The 20162-nt window shown below is 36.5% G+C and overlaps 1 protein-coding gene across 1 annotated transcript; it reads left to right on the top strand.

The window, feature by feature from the left end:
* The first annotated feature begins 271 nt into the window (after positions 1–271).
* igfn1.1 (immunoglobulin like and fibronectin type III domain containing 1, tandem duplicate 1) lies at positions 272–20162 on the top strand. Its single transcript, XM_066666281.1, has 23 exons — positions 272–320; positions 3591–3710; positions 4714–4853; positions 5312–5411; positions 5515–5556; positions 5795–5840; positions 5969–6152; positions 6255–6368; positions 6479–6647; positions 6750–7022; positions 7231–8151; positions 11559–11683; positions 11848–11992; positions 12092–12385; positions 12464–12760; positions 14287–14466; positions 14582–14710; positions 14963–15271; positions 15445–15530; positions 16238–16430; positions 17629–17925; positions 19224–19550; positions 20016–20162. Exons 1-23 carry the CDS (start codon positions 272–274, stop codon positions 20018–20020), a joined length of 4545 nt encoding a protein of 1514 aa, XP_066522378.1. The 3' UTR covers positions 20021–20162.

The raw sequence follows: 20162 nt of genomic DNA, 5'->3' as shown, positions 1-20162 counted from the left end.
AAATGTACAGGATTCTTAAAGAGTTCTTACTCTGAGGTGAACGTGCTATGTTTCCAGAAACTGTTAACAGATTTCACTGAAATGTACACTGTGTATTGGTTTAATATATACAACACTATGACTGAAGCAACAGAAAAAGAGCTCTGTTCATATGCAAATCTGTTGCAGTAGGAATTTTAATAATTCTCTCTCACGCCCACTATTTCTGTCTCTCTCTCTCACTCTTTTCCAATGGTAGCTCTAAAATCTTGAGATACGAAGAAATTTCAGGATGTGGAAGAAGTCTAGAATTACCGACCAGACTGCCACTGGGCAGGGTGGTAAGAACAATTAACGGTTCCCCAACACACTACACATTCTACAACACAAAAATGTCAACTATTGAAAGTGTACATCTTGGAACAGAAATAATAAAACATAGCAAACTTTTTTGGGGGGGGATATGCTTTATATTTGCTATTCCCAGAGTGTGCACTAACCCCATGCTCTTAATCTGAATCTCTCATAAAAACTCCTCAGTTTGTGGTATCAGTTTCACTTTCCTTTAAAATTAAATGTAAATTCAACAAGAAAAAAAAATATAGGATTCTGAGGGAGAAGTAGATCATTGTGCTTTGATAAATCTACTTGTTTATATTAAGAAGATGTATGTTCACGAGGAAGAGCAGATTCAGAGGTCTTACTCATCATTAATAAGAGCAAAACAATTCCCAAGTTTTTCTGAGTGTGTAGGAAAACACAACAGTAGAAAAGTATAACAGTGAGTGTTTTACAATGCATTTATCGGTGTAATAAAAAAACACTAAACATAATAAAAGTATTATATAATTTATCTACAGGGTCAGTCAGCATCATTATGCTGAAACAGGTTTGCAAAACTATCTTAGGCTTAATAACTTAATATATCTCCAAACTATTCTGATTTGTTAAACTATCAAAAATCCATCATCATGAGGCCTCTATTCCCATATTTAAATCATTCATCCTGACAACCTGAATGATGTGTAGGCATTTTTAAATATAAAGGTTTTTGACTTGCTTCAGGCTTGAATATTTTAATTGGCGAAGAACCTTTACATTATATGGAGTTTCATTAGGTGCTTAAAACCTTAAACAGGTTCCTCACATAGACATATGTTTTAAAGTAACAATAAGTGGTGCTGATGCTTAGGGTTAAAGAGGTCCAAATTGTCTTTGGTTAATTGTACTTACTAGGCATGAGGATAGAATATGAACTTAACTTGAAATTAAAAATAATTTAAAATCAAATAACTGATATATTCAATAAGGTATCATCATCCTAATTACATTTCGGACATAAAATAAGGACTTTGAAGCAGAAATAATGACATAATGGATAACAATCTATTAGCCTGACGTAACAACGAGGTATAAGTCAAAGTAAAAGCTCAAAAAAATCCAAAACAACCATGACACTACAGACCTCTGTTTATAACAATGTCCAGGTCAACAAGGAAATGGCTAAATAAAAACACAAGTCGATTAAAGCCAAATTGGTCGCAACAAGTCATTTCGCAGATCAATCCCCAAGAAGCCAAATAGATGGTTCTTGTCGTAGCTAATCGAGAAAAAATGTTAACAAGATAAAACGGAAAAGACTTAAAAGGGAATGAAGCGTTTTTCAATGCTTCATCCATTGACCTTTCGTCCAACCGTGTACTAGTCACTGCGATTATTAAACAAGGAAGGTTTCTATTAATCATTTTTTTTCAACCCACTGAGGATGATCACAGCAGTAGAGCACTGTCCTTACTGCCCAGTTCCTGCTAATATCCTCTGTATAACACCTTCTACTCAGGGTTCATTTCTGTATCCTCCCCATCCATCTTTTCATGGCTTTGGCAAAACTCCCGTGACATTCAACCCCTAATGGGACTGGATGGTCTGGAGTTTTGCCAGGAAAAGTTGAAGTCTCCCCTCATACTGTGTTATATGTTGACCAGAGGTGGAAAGTAATGTTGCCACACTTAATTTGACGCTACTTTGGATGTTCTCAGGAACTTTGTGTTTTACTCTAAATCATTAAAATCCATTTCCTATCCACAATCACATGATGGTACAAGGCATAACTACCACCACTTTTCAAACTGCAACACCATTAGACAGCTCATCATGCTTAGAGGAAAACACTAACTGCCCAATGATGCTACATAATTGACAGATGCCCAAATTGGCAAGCCTCCTACTGAGTGACAGAGTATCTTCACCAATCAGAGGAAGAGCAAGTGCATTTATGCTCTGACACTTACATTCGGATTTTCACCAGGGATTTAACACAAAATCAGAAATGACACTTAGCCCGCTCCACCCTTTCTGAGAAGTTTTCAATATCTTATGCATTATAATTTGGTTAACATTCCATCCTAATATGTGTATAGATTGAATAGTTCAAGAGAATTGTTACTATTATAGCAGCATTTTTACTTAAGTGTGGTGTTCCACCTCTGGTATTTACCGCCATATTGTCTTTGCCCTGGGATCCTGTCGAAGTATTGGGGCCTTAGCCATACCTCTGTCAGGATTAACATGTTCCTACTCTCCTGCTTTGTTTTTCCATCCCCTGTGTTATGTCTGTACCAGGACCAGAATGTCACCTACCGAAGAAAAAAGGTAAGAAAAATGGCTGGCAACTACCTGAACAGCTACAAACACAAAAGTGCTTCAAATTACTTTTTTAAAATGTACAATAATAAGTAAAACATTTGTTTATTTAATTTATTTTTTTATTTACGCAGAACTCCGAAAGTGTTCTAGAAAGCATTTCAACTCTTGTATAATGTGATTTGTCTGGAATAGTACAGCCTATAGGCTATGGGTCATGTGTCAGGAAAGGCTGATAACACAGGCAAAAGCACACTGAAGCTATTCTTGTAAGAAATGAAGTCATGTCTCCTGTCTCACAACAGTTCAGACAGACAGACATAAGATGTCAAAATAAATAAAGCAGTATTTTCACCATGGTTCATGGAGAAATAAGTAAAAGTACTAATATACTGAATGACACAGGATTTACACCATCAATATTTGCACTAACCTTGTACTATGCTATATATATATAGAATTATATATATATATATATATATATATATATATATATATATATATATATATATATATATACATACAATTTGTCATCATGTGGTTATAAATGTACAATTACATTCATTTTATTGTATTGTATGGCACCCTGACCCCTAACCATTAATAACTAATTTATTATAACTTTTCTCCCCCTTGTTAGTTCTCCGTTACATCTATGTATAGAATGTAATCTACTATGAATTCTTAATAAACATGTGTATTACATTTTTAAAGAAATTCCAAGAAAATAAAATAAGCAGAACATTTAAAATGTATCAAATATGTTTTATAACATTTGTAAAAATTATTTTACACTTTTCCTAGTTTCTATGAAAAAGTCAAAGGCACAGGGTGTGAAAATTGTAACGATGCCCAAAAATCATTCTCATGTTGTGCTTTATACAACTCTGATTTGATAGTGGATTTTAAAAAGCTGGTAACTCCATATTGATATTTGCTGCAATTTACAGTACTGTGATTGTTCTTAGGCATCAAAAGGAGATCAAAGGTCCCCGGGGTTATGATTACACAATTTTTGGAGAACCTGCCAGAGGGGAAAACTACTCCTGACTTCAAACGCAAACCAATCGCTTTAACCATTCAAGAAGGTAAGGACTGCTGACAGAACACATCATATGCCTAATAGAACCAACCTACTGCACAGGTAACTATTTAAAGACATGAGTGGAAAAATACAATCATCTAGCTTCAATTTTAACCCTGTTAACTCTACAATGGAAAGCTTGTAGATGCTCCTCATAAATGGTGAATTCAGATATTTTAATGGGAGGCATTCAACTGTGCATGCACAGCTTGTATAATCTCCACAGAAAAACGAAAATAAAATGAAAAACTCCGGAGCTGCTGCATATGATCTAAATAACATGTACAACTCCAAGCATCAGCTAGAGAGGTATACTGCGGTGAAGCCTCATACAAAAGGTTTGGAGTTGGATAGGAACTTGTTATTCAGAAATAAATATCCGAAATCAGTACATGACCTCACTAATACTCTTAGCTGAATGTCAATAAAAACTTGCACATTTTCCGACACTGAAGAGTAGAAGCTGTAATCACAGAATAGCCTTATTTTCAGATGAAGGTTGGATGTAGATGTCCACACACTATTGGCCATATAGTGTATGTATGAAACTACATTGGATTTGGTAATGTGTGGTCAGAAAGGTTTCTGCAGAGCATGTGCAAGTTCTGTCAAATCTAAATTCTCATCATTGTTGTGTTGGTCAGTTGTATGTCATGCTCCTTTCTCTGATCCAGAGGTTTTTAACTAGGCCTTGAATTATGTACTATACTTTAATATAATGCTTACATCAGACCTAGGACACATTAATTCATCTCAGTTTATTCATACCCTGTGGACATTGTGGTAGAAAAGATGTCAAATGAGCCAATGAGCCTGTTTAATTGTGGGTTTTATTTCCCAGACACATTGTATAAGGTTTTAAGGAAGTATCTAGGTACTGAAGAATAACAATGCCCAGTAAATTCATAATAAATCATGCTGACCTTACTGACTGTCTAAATACTTATTATTTATTTGCATTTATGTTCATACATCACAGCACACCTTTTCTAATTTCTCTCATTAAGGTAAATTAGCCATCTTTAAATCCATTGTGGTCGGAGATCCCACACCCACTGTATCATGGAAAAGAGCCAATGGAGAAATGAATGATCTAAACAAGTTCCAAAGCAAATATGATCCTACAAGTAATGAACACACACTAGAGGTTAGTGATGATCTGAATTATTATTTATAATTGCACAAGCTAATAAGTGTAATGAAGGATTAATTAAACCAACTCATGCTTTGATAATCTGCAAACCGTTTTTTAAAATATAATAAAATTAATCTGTGATATGTTCCTGCAGAAAGTATAAAGAAAGTGAATATGAATGAGATATATTTGTATCCAAAAGCTGTCTTACCAAGCAAAGATGGGTAGTTTCTCACCACTTTGTGCCAAATTTCAAGGTTCCTACCAACTATAATTTTTTCAAAGCATGATTGCAAAGAATTTAGGTCCTTTCAACATACATAATCTTCTTTATTATAACTAAACAGAAAAATCCTGAAGAGTACTTTAGAAAATCATTGTCACACTGTCACTGTATCAAGAAATGCAATATATATATCATTTCCAACAATGTAATATGGAAAACTGTTTTACTTTTTATATCTTTGCAGATACAAAAAGTATCTGGTGAGGATGCTGACACGTACAAATGCTACGCCTTTAATGAGTATGGAAAGGCAGTTTGCACTGTTGTCCTAAATGTTATTGAAGGTATGGTGTAATATCTAAATGCTTGTACTTATTCAGCTGCAGTTGTATTACATATAATTTGCTATTAAGAGCATTGTATTTTATTGTCTTCACTCTTTTGCAGTTGGATTCAAAAAGAGTAAAGAAATGAAAAAGGCAGAAGAGGGTATGTTGTAACTGAACATTATTTCTGTACTACTAAAAATTATATAAATAAATATTTATGTTGAATTACACTAAATATTATTTCTCTTCTATGAACTTTCTATCATAAACCAATGTTGGACCTTTCATTAACTCTACAAATGTTATTCCAGAAAAATTATTACTTTGTGTCCAACTAATGCTGCTGCAATACAAAATCTTCAGATAATACATCATCAGACTAATTCATTTGTCTACAGCTCCAGTAGAGGATCCAACAGAGTTCAGAAAGAAGCTACGAAGAGGGTAATATCTTTGAAACTTTAGAGAGAAAATTTTCAAATTAACCATTGACTCTGAATCAGTGATAATAATAAGCAAAACAATGTTTGTTAGCTATGCATTCAAGCTTGCTTTGCCTATCCCATGTGTAGTGTTGGCAAAAAGGTTGAAGTAAAAAAGGAAGGTGAAATCGATGAGGCAGTGTGGGATCTGTTGCTGTCAGCTGATAAGAAAGACTATGAACAGCTCTGTGCAGAGTATGGCATCACTGACTTCCGGGGGATGCTGAAAAAACTTAATGAGCTTAAGAAAGAGCGAGAGGAAGAGCAGGCCCAGGTATATTATGTTTCACTTACAGGAGGAAAAGAATAAGAGATATAAATTAATGTATAATGTTGCACATAGCTTATTTTAATACACATTACTTTATCTTATTAGTTCATTCAGCACATTGCTAACCTGAAACCCATCGAGGTGAAATCAGAAGATGCAGCTACAATTGAATTGGAGTTGGAACTCAAAGACCCAAGCAGTCACATTTTTCTATACAAGGTAATAATAGATCATTGTTTGGTGGAGATATGTTGGTCTGTGGAGATATGTTGTGTGCATAATATATTGGAAAAATCTTGATCAAGATAACAATACTCACATTTGTTTAGGATGGTGTTATGATTCCGTTCAGCAAAGAAGGAGACTCTGAGATGAAGCACTGCCTGAGGCAAGTGGGCAAAAAATATGTGTTCACTGTAAAAAACCTCAGTCCTGATGATGCTGGGATTTATCAAGTGGATGTTGAAGGAGTCAATATCTTCTCAACAGATTTCAAGAGTATGTTTTCTATAATTTCAACAATGACATTTACAAGAAATTCTCAACTCAATTTAGGATTCCAAATATTTATGTGTATGTTTCTCTGTCTGTTTCACTCAGTTCCCCCTGTGGAATTTGTTGTGAAGATTGAGGAAGTGAAGGCTGAAGAAAGACAAGATGCGGTCTTTGAATGTGTGACTTCTATACCCATGAACAAAATTGTATGGACATTAAAAAATACTCCACTTACCAACAGTGAGAAATATGAGATTACTGTTTCTGAGGATAAACTTATTCACAGACTGAAGATCAATGACTGTATGCCTGTGGATGCTGGGATCTATACTGCATTGGCTGGCATCAAGTCTTGCAGCGCTTGGCTTGTTGTAGAGGGTGAGTTTAGTACAGAATCCATAAGAATGAATGATTATAAGAATGTATATTTTGGGGTAATTTGATTGCCTTTTTTTGATTTAATCATACAATGGCACACTGGCATACAAGAAAAAAAGGGCTTCATAATTGAATGCACACTTAGATACCATTTTTTAACACTGGGTTCAATAAGAAATCTTCACATTTGCCCATAAATCATCTGCAGCTGACAAAGATGGCGCTAAAGGCAAAAAGGCTGCCCGCAAGAACACGCAAGCAGGTGGCAGTACAGCAGACCTAGCCAAAATTGCAGCCGAACAGCAAGAGAAGTACAAGAAAGCCCAAGCAGACAAGGAGGCAGCCGCTGCCAAAGCCAAAGCTGAAGCTAAAGCTGCTCTGGTTGCAGCTCAGGCTGCTGCTGCTGCCAAGGCTGCAGCTGCTGCTCAAGCTGCAGAGGCTGCACTTGTAGCAGCTAAAGCTAAGGGCATGTCTGAGAAAGAAGCCAAAGAAGCAGCAGGTGCCGCGGCTGTGGCTGCAGCAGAAGAGGCCCAAGCCAGAGCTGAGGAGGAAGCAAGGAATTTTGCTGAAGCTAAAGCCAAAGAGGCAGGCCTGAGTGCAGAAGGGATTGCTGCAGCTGGAGCAGCTGCTGCTTCTACGCTGGCCAGGAATGTAGCTGTTGCTACAGCAGGACAGCTTGGAGAAGGTGCAGGAGGGGCAGCGAGAGCTGCTGGAGGAGCTAAAGGAGCTGGTGGTGCAGGGGGAGCTGGAGGAGCTAAAAAAGCTGGTGGTGCAGGAGGAGCAGGAGGAGCAAAAGGAGCTGGTGGTGCAGGAGGAGCAGGAGGAGCTGGTGGTGCTGGCGGTGCAGGAGGAGCAGGAGATACTGGTGGTGCAGGAGGAGCTGGAGATACTGGCGGTTCAGGAGGAGCTGGAGATGCTGGTGGTGCAGGAGGAGCTGGTGGTGCTGGTGGTGCAGGAGGAGCTGGTGGTGCAGGAGGAGGTGGAGGCGATGGAGGAGATGGAGGAGATGGAGGAGATGATAAGGAAAAAGAAAAAAAAGAAGAGGGAGAAGCTGGTGATGGGGATGCAGCTGGTGATAAAGCTAAGAAGCGTGCAAAAGCAGGATCTGTTGTGCCAGATACTGTCAAAGGTAAGACAAATGGTTGTGTATTTAAAACAAACTCCCTAATCCTATTACTGATTAAAATGTCCAGTGTCCTTAGTAGTGTTTCGCATCTAAAAATTATATCTAGCACAACATTAGAAATTTTATTTAACTGAGCAATCTGTAATACTGACACCCAGGATTTAAAATGAGAATTACAATACATTTTCAAAACAGTGAAGAGATCTGTCTGCCTCCTCCCTCTCAACCAAGTTGCCAGTTTGAGGAAAACTGAACATACACGAACAAGCAAGAGACGAAATTAAAAACTTTGAATCGTAACAGCTAAAATGAATGTGCCACAATCAACCTTTTTACTCAGTGAAGTGTTCATCATTTCAGTAAATCATCCACTTACGCTAGAGAAAAGTAAAAACGAGTGGTGAATGAGAGACCGCCATTTTCCAAGAATTTACAAGCCTTTACTCTCAAAATCCCCATTAAATATTTCTACAAGACAAGGCTGGTATTATCAATTTTTCCTCCCACCATAGACGTAATTTTAGGAGTCAGATCTTTGCTTAGTCACAATTTTCGTATTCAAATATTTCTTCCACTTTAACATTAATTTATGGGTCTAATTATTCACCAGCTTCTTGAATTCTCTGTTCCACATTTAGAGCTGAAGGTAGCAACCGTTATTACACTTTATCCATTTAAAACACATAAACCAGTTGTACATAATTTCACTAAACATTTACCTACTTAACAGTAACAGGCAAAAATTGAAAGAGCCGCCACTGCTTCCCATGTTTACAAGTCTTTAGTGTTTAAATCTATATTAAATGTTTAGACTAGAAAAAAAAAACCTGTTTTACTTCTTATTTGCCACTTATATACTTAAAACACACAAGCAAGTGTACATCATGTCACCAAAACATCTACATTCCCTAGTGAAAGAGCTGGCTCAAACGGTTTTATTTGGTAGTCACAAGCTGAACGAACAATAATCAAGACAATAAACATATTTCCAAAGCAATGAGAAAGTTATATATCGTTTCATATTGGTGTCAAATTCTGTGAAAGTCACACCAATAAATACAATTATTGGTATTTACTTATTTCTGAGAATTTTATCCTCTTACTTTATATGGATGTTATCATATTGTATTATGATGTATCATAGAGAATTGTGTTGCAACATCGATTATAGCAGAATCACACTATTGTGATATCATCCTTATCATGGGCAAAGTATCGTGAAAATATTGTATCATGAGATGCCCTGTGAATCCCACCCCTAATGTCTAAGAAAAAAAATAAGCATGTTAAACAGGAAATTGAATTTATTTGATTGTTAGATTTATTAGGCAGAACTGATTTATCATTTATACCAATAAGTATGGTAGAAGAATTAATACATATCGGGAAAAAAAGAGAGCAAACAACAAAGGCAAGCTAATGTGAGGCAAGGAGAGCATCAAGGTGCCAGCATCAACTTTGTCATAATCAATGAGCAGCTAAATGTAGCCAGCATTTCATCACTAATGTCTTAGCTTTAGTTTAGTCTTAGCACTAATATTTTAGCACTTAAGTAATTCGCTCAGTGTTTGCTTGTTTAAACACATAGGAAGATTCCAATACCAATAGAAGTGTTCTTCAAGATTTTTAACATTTGAAATCTTGTTGAATATTAATACCATCGACCAGCTTCTATTTACTTTTTTTAATCAGACAGTATATTTGTGTATCCTATGTTCAGGGTTTGTTTAATGTTTGTCAGAGGAATATGTGAATGCCCTATCATCTACACAGAACACATCTAATCTACTAAAGCTAAAAAACTTTTATTAATTATTTATTAATGATGGCATCTGTGGTAAGAGATGATTTCTTTTTAGAAAAAATGAATACACATACATCATTAATTAATAATTAATCTTGTTGTAAGGCTATAACTCGATTCTTGGAACAGATCTGGTTCTTGAAATAATTTGTTTTATTGTTACGTCCCATTATACTTTTTGTCTTAGCAAGTATGGAAAAGTTAGCGCATTGTTTGTCTGCATATTTGTCAGTTGTATATTGTGACTGCCCTTTTTGATGTTTTTAATGTTTTACGTATGTATGTGCAAATGCTTTTCATTGTCTTCTCTGCATTGTCCAACATTCAAAATGTTATCATCTAATGTTCAAAAAAATAATGCTGGAGGTAACCCTCATGGGAAACCTCAAGGGAACCCACAAAGGAGCCCAGAGGGAAAGCCCCTCAGGAATCCACATGGTAAACCACACGACAAGCCACATAGGAATCCACAAGGGAAACCAGGAGGTAATCCACGCAAAAATCCAGAAAGTGCCCCAAGTGGTAACCCAGAAGGTAATCTAGATGATAAAATGCAAGGGAATCCTACCGCTGCCAGGCCTGAAGGCAATAAGGAAGCTACGCCCAATTTAGAAGAAATTGCTGACAAACTGAATGGAACTGGAGCCAGCAAACATTCAGGTCGTAAAAGACAAGGCCTACTACATTCAAAGAGGGTAACTGGTAAGAAATCCTGGAAGTTGTGTCAACAATGCATGGAAGTCCTTTGCCACCACTTTGAGGGTTCCAAACTTTGGGAGTCACTGAGGATCTGTTAGATCTAATCCAATCCCATTACATCACTGACCCTTCACTGTATCACCAAGAGAACCCGCAGAGTTTTTACTGCACTAACTTGTCCATGGACATGAAGACCATGCAGGAGAACTTGTCTTTTCATAAATGTTTAATCAGCAATATTGTGAAACTATATAGTACAAATATAAATTTAATCCAGATCTTCTGCAACATATACATGTAGGAATGTACTGAAGCCAGTATTTTTTTGACAATGTAAGTCTTTTTAATATTTTTAATGTCTGATTTGTATTTCTTGTTTTAAAAAAACTGTTAATGTGCACTGTTTGTGTGTTCAGTGTGTTTGTGTTGTCTTTGCTATGACTATCTTAACTTAATACAGATAACAGAACCAAAAATGTAACTCCTTAAACAAGAACCAAAAAACTGGGACAGAATGAAATACATCAAGAAGCTGAAACATAAAATTATGCCTATTTTACATAAGGAATACAGAAGCAGACGTGTTAACAAATGATGTTAACTGCAGACTGGCTGTTAAAAAGACCCCATATCATCAATCATATAAGATCCGGAAACACACATAACATATTACAACTAATCTGAAAATATTACAAATTGTATATTTAACCATGTTATTAAATATTTTAGTTTAAATAAATAAGTGAAAAAGTTCAAATAAATAGCTTAATAGAGCAATGATCACAGGTAAGTGTAATCATAAATCTGCAACACATAAAATAACACTGTACCACTAATTAATTCCATTATGTTAAAGTGTACATTCTCTAGTGGACAGATAATAATTATGTACCCAAATGACTTGCAGACCCAGGCGTATACTTCTCTGCTGGTTTGGAAGATTGCAAAGCAATTGTGGGAGAGACAGCGGAACTGGTCTGCAAACTCAGCAGCGCAGAGTGTAAGGGGGTCTGGTATAGAGATGGAAAGGAGGTATGTTATGGCTCTTCTTGACTGCAGTTCCCTAAAATGTTATTTTGAGTGTAAAGAGAAAATCTTAAAAATTAAGACACACAGACACATTTTACCTTGTATCTGTTTAAAGCCAAAGTCACAAATAGAAACTGTAAACCATTGTTATGGTATTCTCTTTAAAGATGACAGACTCCACTGAGGGTCTATCAATCAGCAAAGATGGCGCTACTCATAAACTTAAAATTCACAAAGTGACAGAGGAATTTGGTGGAAAATACAAATTTGAAGCTCACGGGCGCAAAACTGAAGCTGTGTTCACCGTTGAAGGTTTGCTTTGATTATTAGCTTAGTAGTATATATGTGAAAATACATTTTTATGATATAGTTTCATATAATCATTTGTGCTCCTAAATATTTTTTTCCTAGATCCACCCAGATTTGATGCAAAGAATGTTGAAGCATTTTCTGTACCAACAGTAGTCAAATGTAATCAAAAAGCTGCATTCAAAATAAATTATATTGGCCATGAGCCCACGAAGATACAGTGGTACAAGGAAGGTGAAGAACTTGCACAAGAAACAAACTGCAAGATTGAAATTGATGAAGGCTACAGTCGCCTACTTCTAAACAAACTGCAACGCAAAGACTCAGGGGAAATTAAGATCAAAATCAAGAATGAGTTTGGCACTGTTGAAGCCACTACTAACCTAGTTGTGCTGGGTAAGCATATTTCAGTTAGAAAGTTACGATTGTTTTTCCCCCACATTAGATCTAACATCCAGATATGATCTCCAACAGATAAACCCACCCAACCTCTTGGACCTTTGGAGATTGTTGAGGCCACTTCAAACTGCATTGAATTTAAATGGCGTCCACCCAAAGATGATGGTGGTTGCCCAGTCATTAATCATTTCCTTGAACGCAATCAAGTTGGACGAAACACGTGGAAAAAGATTGGTCAGATTCCGGGCGAGCCTCATTACAAAGACAGTGATGTGAATCATGGTAAAAGGTACTGCTACCGCATCAGAGCTGAGACTTCAGAGGGCATTAGTGAGATCTTTGAGACAGAGGATATTCAAGCTGGCACTAGAGGTGAGATTCATATTTACAGTACGCTTGTGACAAATATTACAAATCCACTTGATGACTGGTTGAACAGATCGCAGGTACTTAAAGGGAGTGTCTACTATTCTGGGGAAACAGTTCTCTCTGGCTGTTTACATTCAGAAGGTCTGCGTCTTTTAAGATGGAATGGTGTTTTTTTTTTTTTTTGGGGGGGGGGGGGTGTCAGTTGTTTGTATGTGGCTGAAGATGAACTTGTCTACATTTATTCACTGTTTGAATTACTACAGAAACTCATTTGCAACTTGTTCAGTTTTGTAGCAGGTTTGTAATGCAGTTAGCTGTCTCCCATGTTTGGAGACATTTCCACCTTAAGTGATCTAAAACAGCAAAAATAAGTCAACATTGCCCAGCTATGGAGCAGGAATAGAGCAATCCTTATTTCGGTCCCTGCTTTTCAACATGTGGATTTCTCTCAGTTGTCTAAACAAAACACCTTCAGATGCCTCTGCCATGAGCAGAAAGATAAAGTAAAGCCTGGCATCCCATCCCTGGCATTTTTTTTTTTACAGACACTGGGGCTTCATAAACACATTAGACAGGTTTCTAGCATGCAAACTAACGCACATGCAAGAGTAGGAGTGCTGAATTTATCTTACTTTACGTGAGTGTGTGTATTTGCTATATGGCTAATGGTGGTCTCGCTAAACTAGGCTTCCCTAGTCTTGTTTGATTACAAGTGTGAATGCTGCTTTTAAGTAGGCCTTGATCATTTTCTTCCACTATTAGCTTTCAAAATATACATGTCACAACAAAAAAAAAATCATATGAATTTGCAACGTGTCTTTACATTAGCTGAGATGTAAAAAAATAATAATAATATTAATAAAAAATAAATAAATAAATAACCCACACCACATGACAACAGTTGTACAAAAATGCTTCTGACGAGTGCAGTAACACCTTCAGAAGACAACAGTGCAGTGAGTAACATTTGTTTATTCGTACAAGGGTACTGTTAGTATTGACAGACTGATTTCCAATCTTGCTTACTATTTAGCCCCTTAAATCTTAATTTAAAATATTAATTATCTGTAACCGCTTATCCAGTTCAGGGTCGCGGTGGGTCAAGAGCCTACCTAGAATCATTGAGCGCAATGCGGGAATACACCCTGGAGGGGGTACAAATTTTTCACAGGGCACCACACACACACTCACACCTATGGACACTTGAGTCAGCAATTCACCAACCAACATGTGTTTTTGAACTGTGGGAGGAAACCAGAGCACCCGGAGGAAACCCATGCGGACACGGGGAGAATAAAATATAACAATTGAATATAATAAATAAAACATGCAATTCAATTGTTAATAATTAGTATTTACATAGCAATTAACAGCCAGCTAGAATTTTATGACTGTGACAGATCTAATTTACACTATTTGGTCAATGCATCATGCACCACATTCACTAAACTATGAATTTTTCATTAATCTATTACATTTTGAAACCTTCAGAAAATGTAACATGCTTTATGATTTTTGCCTTTCACCAGCATATCCTGGCCCACCTTCTGCTCCTAAAGTGGTTAGCGCTTTTAAGGACTGCATCACCCTGACTTGGACCCCTCCAACTGATACTGGGGGTACTAATATTCTGGGCTACAATGTAGAAAAGCGCAAGAAGGGCAGCAACCTATGGGGACTTGTACATCCACCAGAGGAACCTGTCAGAAGTCTGTATTCTTACATACTTTACACTATTTTGCAGTCATTGTTTTGAAGCAAGAAATTAAATTAAAATCCAATTCATTTAATTAATAAAATGTAAACTTTTCTTGTTATTGACAGCCAAAAAATATGAGTGTAGAGATGTTGTCGAGGGCATGGAGTATGAGTTTCGTGTGTCTGCTATCAACATATCTGGAGCTGGTGAACCAAGCACACCATCAGAGTTTGTGTTTGCTAGAGATCCAAAAAGTAAGCCATGCAGTCAACTGTAGCATAGAATAAAATAACTTAGCTGAACATGGTTCTGTATGAAAAATTATACCATTAGCCATAGCATTCGATTTCGTTTTCTTCTCAGTCTCCTCAAAAATATTTCAAAAAGTCAAGAAATTTGTTAATCTAATTTCATATTATTCCTTTCCCTTCAATTCCTTTCTTAATGCAAAACAACTGAGACGTTATCATACATTACATTATTATTATTATTATCTTCCCCTCTAGAACGTCCTGGTAAAATCACTGACCTGAAAGTGACAGATTCTACATACACCACTTTGACCCTTTCTTGGTCTAAACCCAAGGAAGAGGCGGGAGTACAGGATGAAGCTAAGGGATATTTTGTGGAAATCAGACCAGCAGAGAGCACCGAATGGGATCGCTGCAATACCAACGCAATTATTATGACCTCCTTTACAGTGAAGGGTTTGAAGTCCATGGCTATGTACTGGGTAAGAGTAATAGCTTTTAATGAAGGTGGATTGGGAGAACCCCAGGAGCTGAAAAACTACATTCTGGCTATGCCTCCCCCTGGTGAGTCACAAGCTGAACGTTTACTTGCTCTTCAAAATTTAAGATAAATATATCTATACTCATTAAATATGTCAAACACTGTACATTTACCTACTAAATTACTTTGTTTTTCTTCAGCATCATAGCCTTAAATATGTTTATTAAGGTACTGAGTTAAATGTCTATTTTCTTAGTGAGACCAAGGTTCACAAATTCCAAAATGAAGAGCTTCATGGTAGTAAGAGCTGGAAATTCAGCACGATTCAACGTTAACTTTGTGGTACGTTTCTACTTCATAAAACATCAAAAAATTGCTTGATTCATTGTAGTACTGAAAAGGTGCAATTGGTAATTATTACCCCTGGAAACTGAATTTATTACTACTCATAGATTTGAGCCTTATTAATGGAAGTGTATTATTATTATTATAAAAAACGAGATTGTTGTTCTCATACAAGTTAAATATATGCTTCTTCAGATGTGCATTGCTTGTATTTAAATTTTAAACTGCTCACAGTCAAGATCTGTGTACTTATAACAGTTCTGTGAAGAAATTTTCAGCACAAAAGAACTGCTAAACTTGTTTATAAGGTTTTACTGCGGCTACTCTCCTCATTTTCACTTTAGAATAAAAGTGTGGACAACACCCACATCGGCCGCCTGTTTCAACATCAAAAGATTCAATGTCTAGCATAATAATGCCATGCTCCTCCACTGGGTGTCAGTATAATGACTGCTACATAATGTGAAGACAAATCATTGTGTAAACTGGCTGATTGCCCCTTTAAACATTATAAATTTCCCAGTAAAACCAGGTTATATTGTAATAATGGTGGTAGATTAGAATCATGTCATATATTTATAAAAAAGTAGAATAATAGAAAAGAAGAATAAAAAACAATAATAATAATAATAATAATAATAAATAATTTCTGGTGTAGTAGAAGGCAACATAAAGTCATAAGTCATATTCTTGTGTTTTCTCAGGCTTCTCCCTTGCCTGATGTCATCTGGCTTAAGGATGGAGTTCCTGTCTCCAAACGTGTCACGATTAGCAATACTGAAGGAAGTTCTCAGATCTTCATCCCATCTGCAGAGCGCTCTGACAGTGGAATCTACAGCATCGTAGTCAAGAACATTGTGGGCCAGGAAACATTCAGCATTGAGATCAGAGTCACAGGTAGCATAGGGCCTGAAATTACAGTGTTCAACTTATATTTGTATATTATCAGTGTTATCTAAACACAACTTTTATACGTTTTGTAATTATTTATTCATTTATTTATTATTCATTTAGAACATCAGCTGATCTATTTATTATGTAAAATATCTTGGCTTTTACATTCATCTGCAGTCTGGTGTAATTATTTGCATTTATTTAATTCCCAATCACAATGGGTATTGTTGAAACCTTTTCTTCTGACAGCATCAAAATGAAGAGAGGAGACCAGTCTGGATGCAATGAATTTTCTTAGAGTTGACCATATTTGTCTGACTATGTGTAGAGATATATTCTGGTTAGGGAGTGTGTGACCTTTCAAACTGTTAGATGTTAAGAAGAGTGGTTTAATCCAACTAAAGAAAAAATATATATTTTCAACAGTATTAAGTAAAAGGTATTCAGATGGCAAAATATCAAAACCCATGTTTAGGATTAGTTGTATTGCATATTGGAAAACAATTCTGCAAAACTCTGAACAGAGTAAATACTGAATTTGACATTATATTAAATTAAGACTTCTGTGGCGTACGTTTTCAGCTGATATCTTGTTATTAATGGTAATTTTGACTTGAAATTTTATACATGAAGTCTGGGTTCACATTCTGCACAGCATTGTATATTAAAATTAAAGGGATTGTGATTGCATGATTTTGACTATGATTGTAGAGAACTGCAGTTCTCTCTGTTTTTTTTACGTACTTTTAATTTGGAACGGTAGGTCTGAGGAAGAAAACAACTCTACTATGTATGTGGCTGAAGTTTAACTTGTTTGTATGTTTTGCTCATGGTTTGAATTACCACAGAAACTCATTTATAACTCGAGTTGTTCAGTTTTGTAGTACTTTTGGTCTGTTTACCTTAACGCAGTAAGCCATCTTCTGAATTTGGAGATATTTTCACTTTAATTACATTAAATAAAGCAATATATCGTTAATAATACCCACCTATGGAGCAGGAATAGTAGAGTAATATCATCATCTATGTTCATGCTTTTCAACGTTTGGACTTCTCTCTGTTGTCTAAAATGCTCCAGATGCTTTTTCACTGAGTGAAAAGAGTATCTGATGGCAATTTCTTATTGTAGTACAGTTGCACAAGTGCACAGTTCTATACAAACACATACATGGAACACTCACACACTTGTGCTTTTCCCCAGATGAGCCCAAACCTCCAGGCCCTGTGGAACTGGATGAGAATGTTCCATACACTGTGACAATTTCCTGGACACCCTCAGCAGATGAGAAGAGGGATGACCGTCTGCACTACATGGTGATGAAGAGGGACTCTAGTAAAAGAACCTGGCACACCGTGGCTGACCGCATCTTCAACAACAAGTTCACAGTCTGTAATATTATGCCAGGCAGAGAATACAAGTTCCGGGTCTTCGCTAAAAATGACATGGGACAGTCTGTCCCCTCAGAGTCACCCAAATGGCTCATAACTGAGAAGAAAGGTAATGAGGGGCCCTCCACAAGTGCACATACATTGACATAATCGTAGATCATTTTAGGTTTGCAATAAAGAAATGTGGTTTCCTTCAAGTTTTTAATGTGGAGGGTACATTAGAACAGACAATTATGGTACCACATTATATAATGACACGTTTTAAGGCCACAGAGTATGTAAAAAAAAAAGTTTTAGGCATTTTAATTTCATAAAAAAAAAAAAAAAAAAAACGAATAATAATTGAGCATTAATATGTGCAAAAACGTGCTCTCTGTAGAAAGATTTTAGTTTAAATTGCAAATTGCAAATGACCTGGTGTTGTAAAAGAAGCCTCAGGTCCAGATCTCCAGAAAGCATTCTTGTTTTACACGGCTCCTTCCACTAGGGGGTATATTTGATGTACAGGAATGTGGTTGCACATACCCAGACACTGCTCAGCTCCTGAGTTATCCAACATAAAACAAGTGCAACTAGGCACGTCTACTTTCACTGGATTACCATAGTGTTTGTCATAGAGGTCTCTCTGGCATCTCAATAATGAGTAGGGTTCCAAAAAGACGTACCCATCTTATTTGAGTTTTTTGAGACTCTTTAGTATTTAATTACAACATCTTACATGTGGTTTATATTATGTAATACTGTGATACAGAAAAGTGTAGGGCAGATTTAATGATGGGAGAAATGGGGGGGGGGGGTGGATCACAAAATTGTAGCTATAAAAGGTTTTCCGTGATTGTTTTAGTGTTTGTAAAACTGGTAAGTCAATTCATTTTTAAGCATTAACCAGGAAGGCATTCATAACACCTGCATATTTTGTAGCATCAATGTGTTCTATGTTCAGGTTATTTTTAAATTTATTATAGCAAACAGCTTCATTCTAGTGTCTCTGAATACTGTCGCAAATCTAGGATTATGCACAAATGCTCAATTTGACAAACACATCCATTCCACTGTATGTCTTCACATTTCTTCCCTTTACAATAATATTTTTAAGTAAATTCAAAAACCCACAGGCAACAACAAGGCAGCATGCAGCTCCCCTCTCTTTGCAGTATTTATTAAGAGACAGTCCTAGCACATGGGCTTTACAGTCAGTCGATATAATCCGTATCATAGTATTTATTTATTTTTGCAGTATAGACAGTGTCTTCTGGCTTCCAAAGACACTTGTGCCCGGGGTGGGTCTCATTACACCATGATTCATTCCTGGTTTGATCAGGAGGCAACTCGAACTGTACTTACTTACACACAAAAAATATAATGGTTTCTGTGTGACTTGTAATTTGCTTCATTTGTGACTTGCAGAGAAATTCACGCTGAATTTACCTGAATATAAAACCTGCAACTTTGAAAGTCCTCCTAAATTTCTGGTGCCGCTGAAGCTTCACACGGCTCCATCTGGCTATGAGTGCTACATGAGCTGTGCAGTGAGAGGAGACCCGACCCCCCACGTCACTTGGTACCGCAACAACCTCAGTCTTAACACCAACACCAACTACTACATCTCCAACACCCGTGGAGTATGCTCTATGCTCATCCTGAGGGTGGGGCCCAAAGACACAGGAGAGTACACAGTGGTTGCAGAGAATCCTTTAGGAAGAGTAGAGTGCTCCACCAAACTCACAGTCAGAGGTGAGAATTCAAGCCTCACTACACCTCCCCATAATACGTAGAAACAAAAATTAAATCCCAGGTCATGACACATTTACTAGCTATTCCAAATGAAAATAACAACCGTACAAATTAAAATACGAATTTATTTTCCTACATTGTTTAAACACAGAAACTGCATTTACACTCATCATGAGTGCTCCAAAAACCTTTGGAATGAAATCTCTGCATGAACAAACATGAAGAAAAAGAGTCGGATCTCGTTTTTCACTGCATTTAACATTAATTTTTGAACACCTGTATTTGAACACCTGTATTTTCTAGTCATCAGAGTTCTATGAACATCTCCCCAAGTTCACTATTTACAGAGTGTTTAACACAAAAACTATTATAGCTTGCTAAAATATCCTATTTACCTGGTATTATTGAGTCTGTATATACTCTCCTCATAGTTGTACAATATTTGTTTTTGCTTGTTTGTTTCAGAATAAAAGCCATGCCTGGACAAAGAGATGAATGCATACTTCTAGCAAGTCATTACAGTTCTCTGAGCATATTGTGTACATTTTTCCTCCTTATGTTATGTGATAGTTAACATTCTTTGTATGGAAAATAGCATATCTGAAGATAAGT

Source organism: Hoplias malabaricus, chromosome 3, assembly GCF_029633855.1.
Source record: "Hoplias malabaricus isolate fHopMal1 chromosome 3, fHopMal1.hap1, whole genome shotgun sequence".
NCBI classification, from domain to species: Eukaryota; Metazoa; Chordata; class Actinopteri; order Characiformes; family Erythrinidae; genus Hoplias; species Hoplias malabaricus.
Note: the sequence above shows the minus strand (reverse complement) of the source record. Positions and strands in the feature narration are given on the sequence as shown.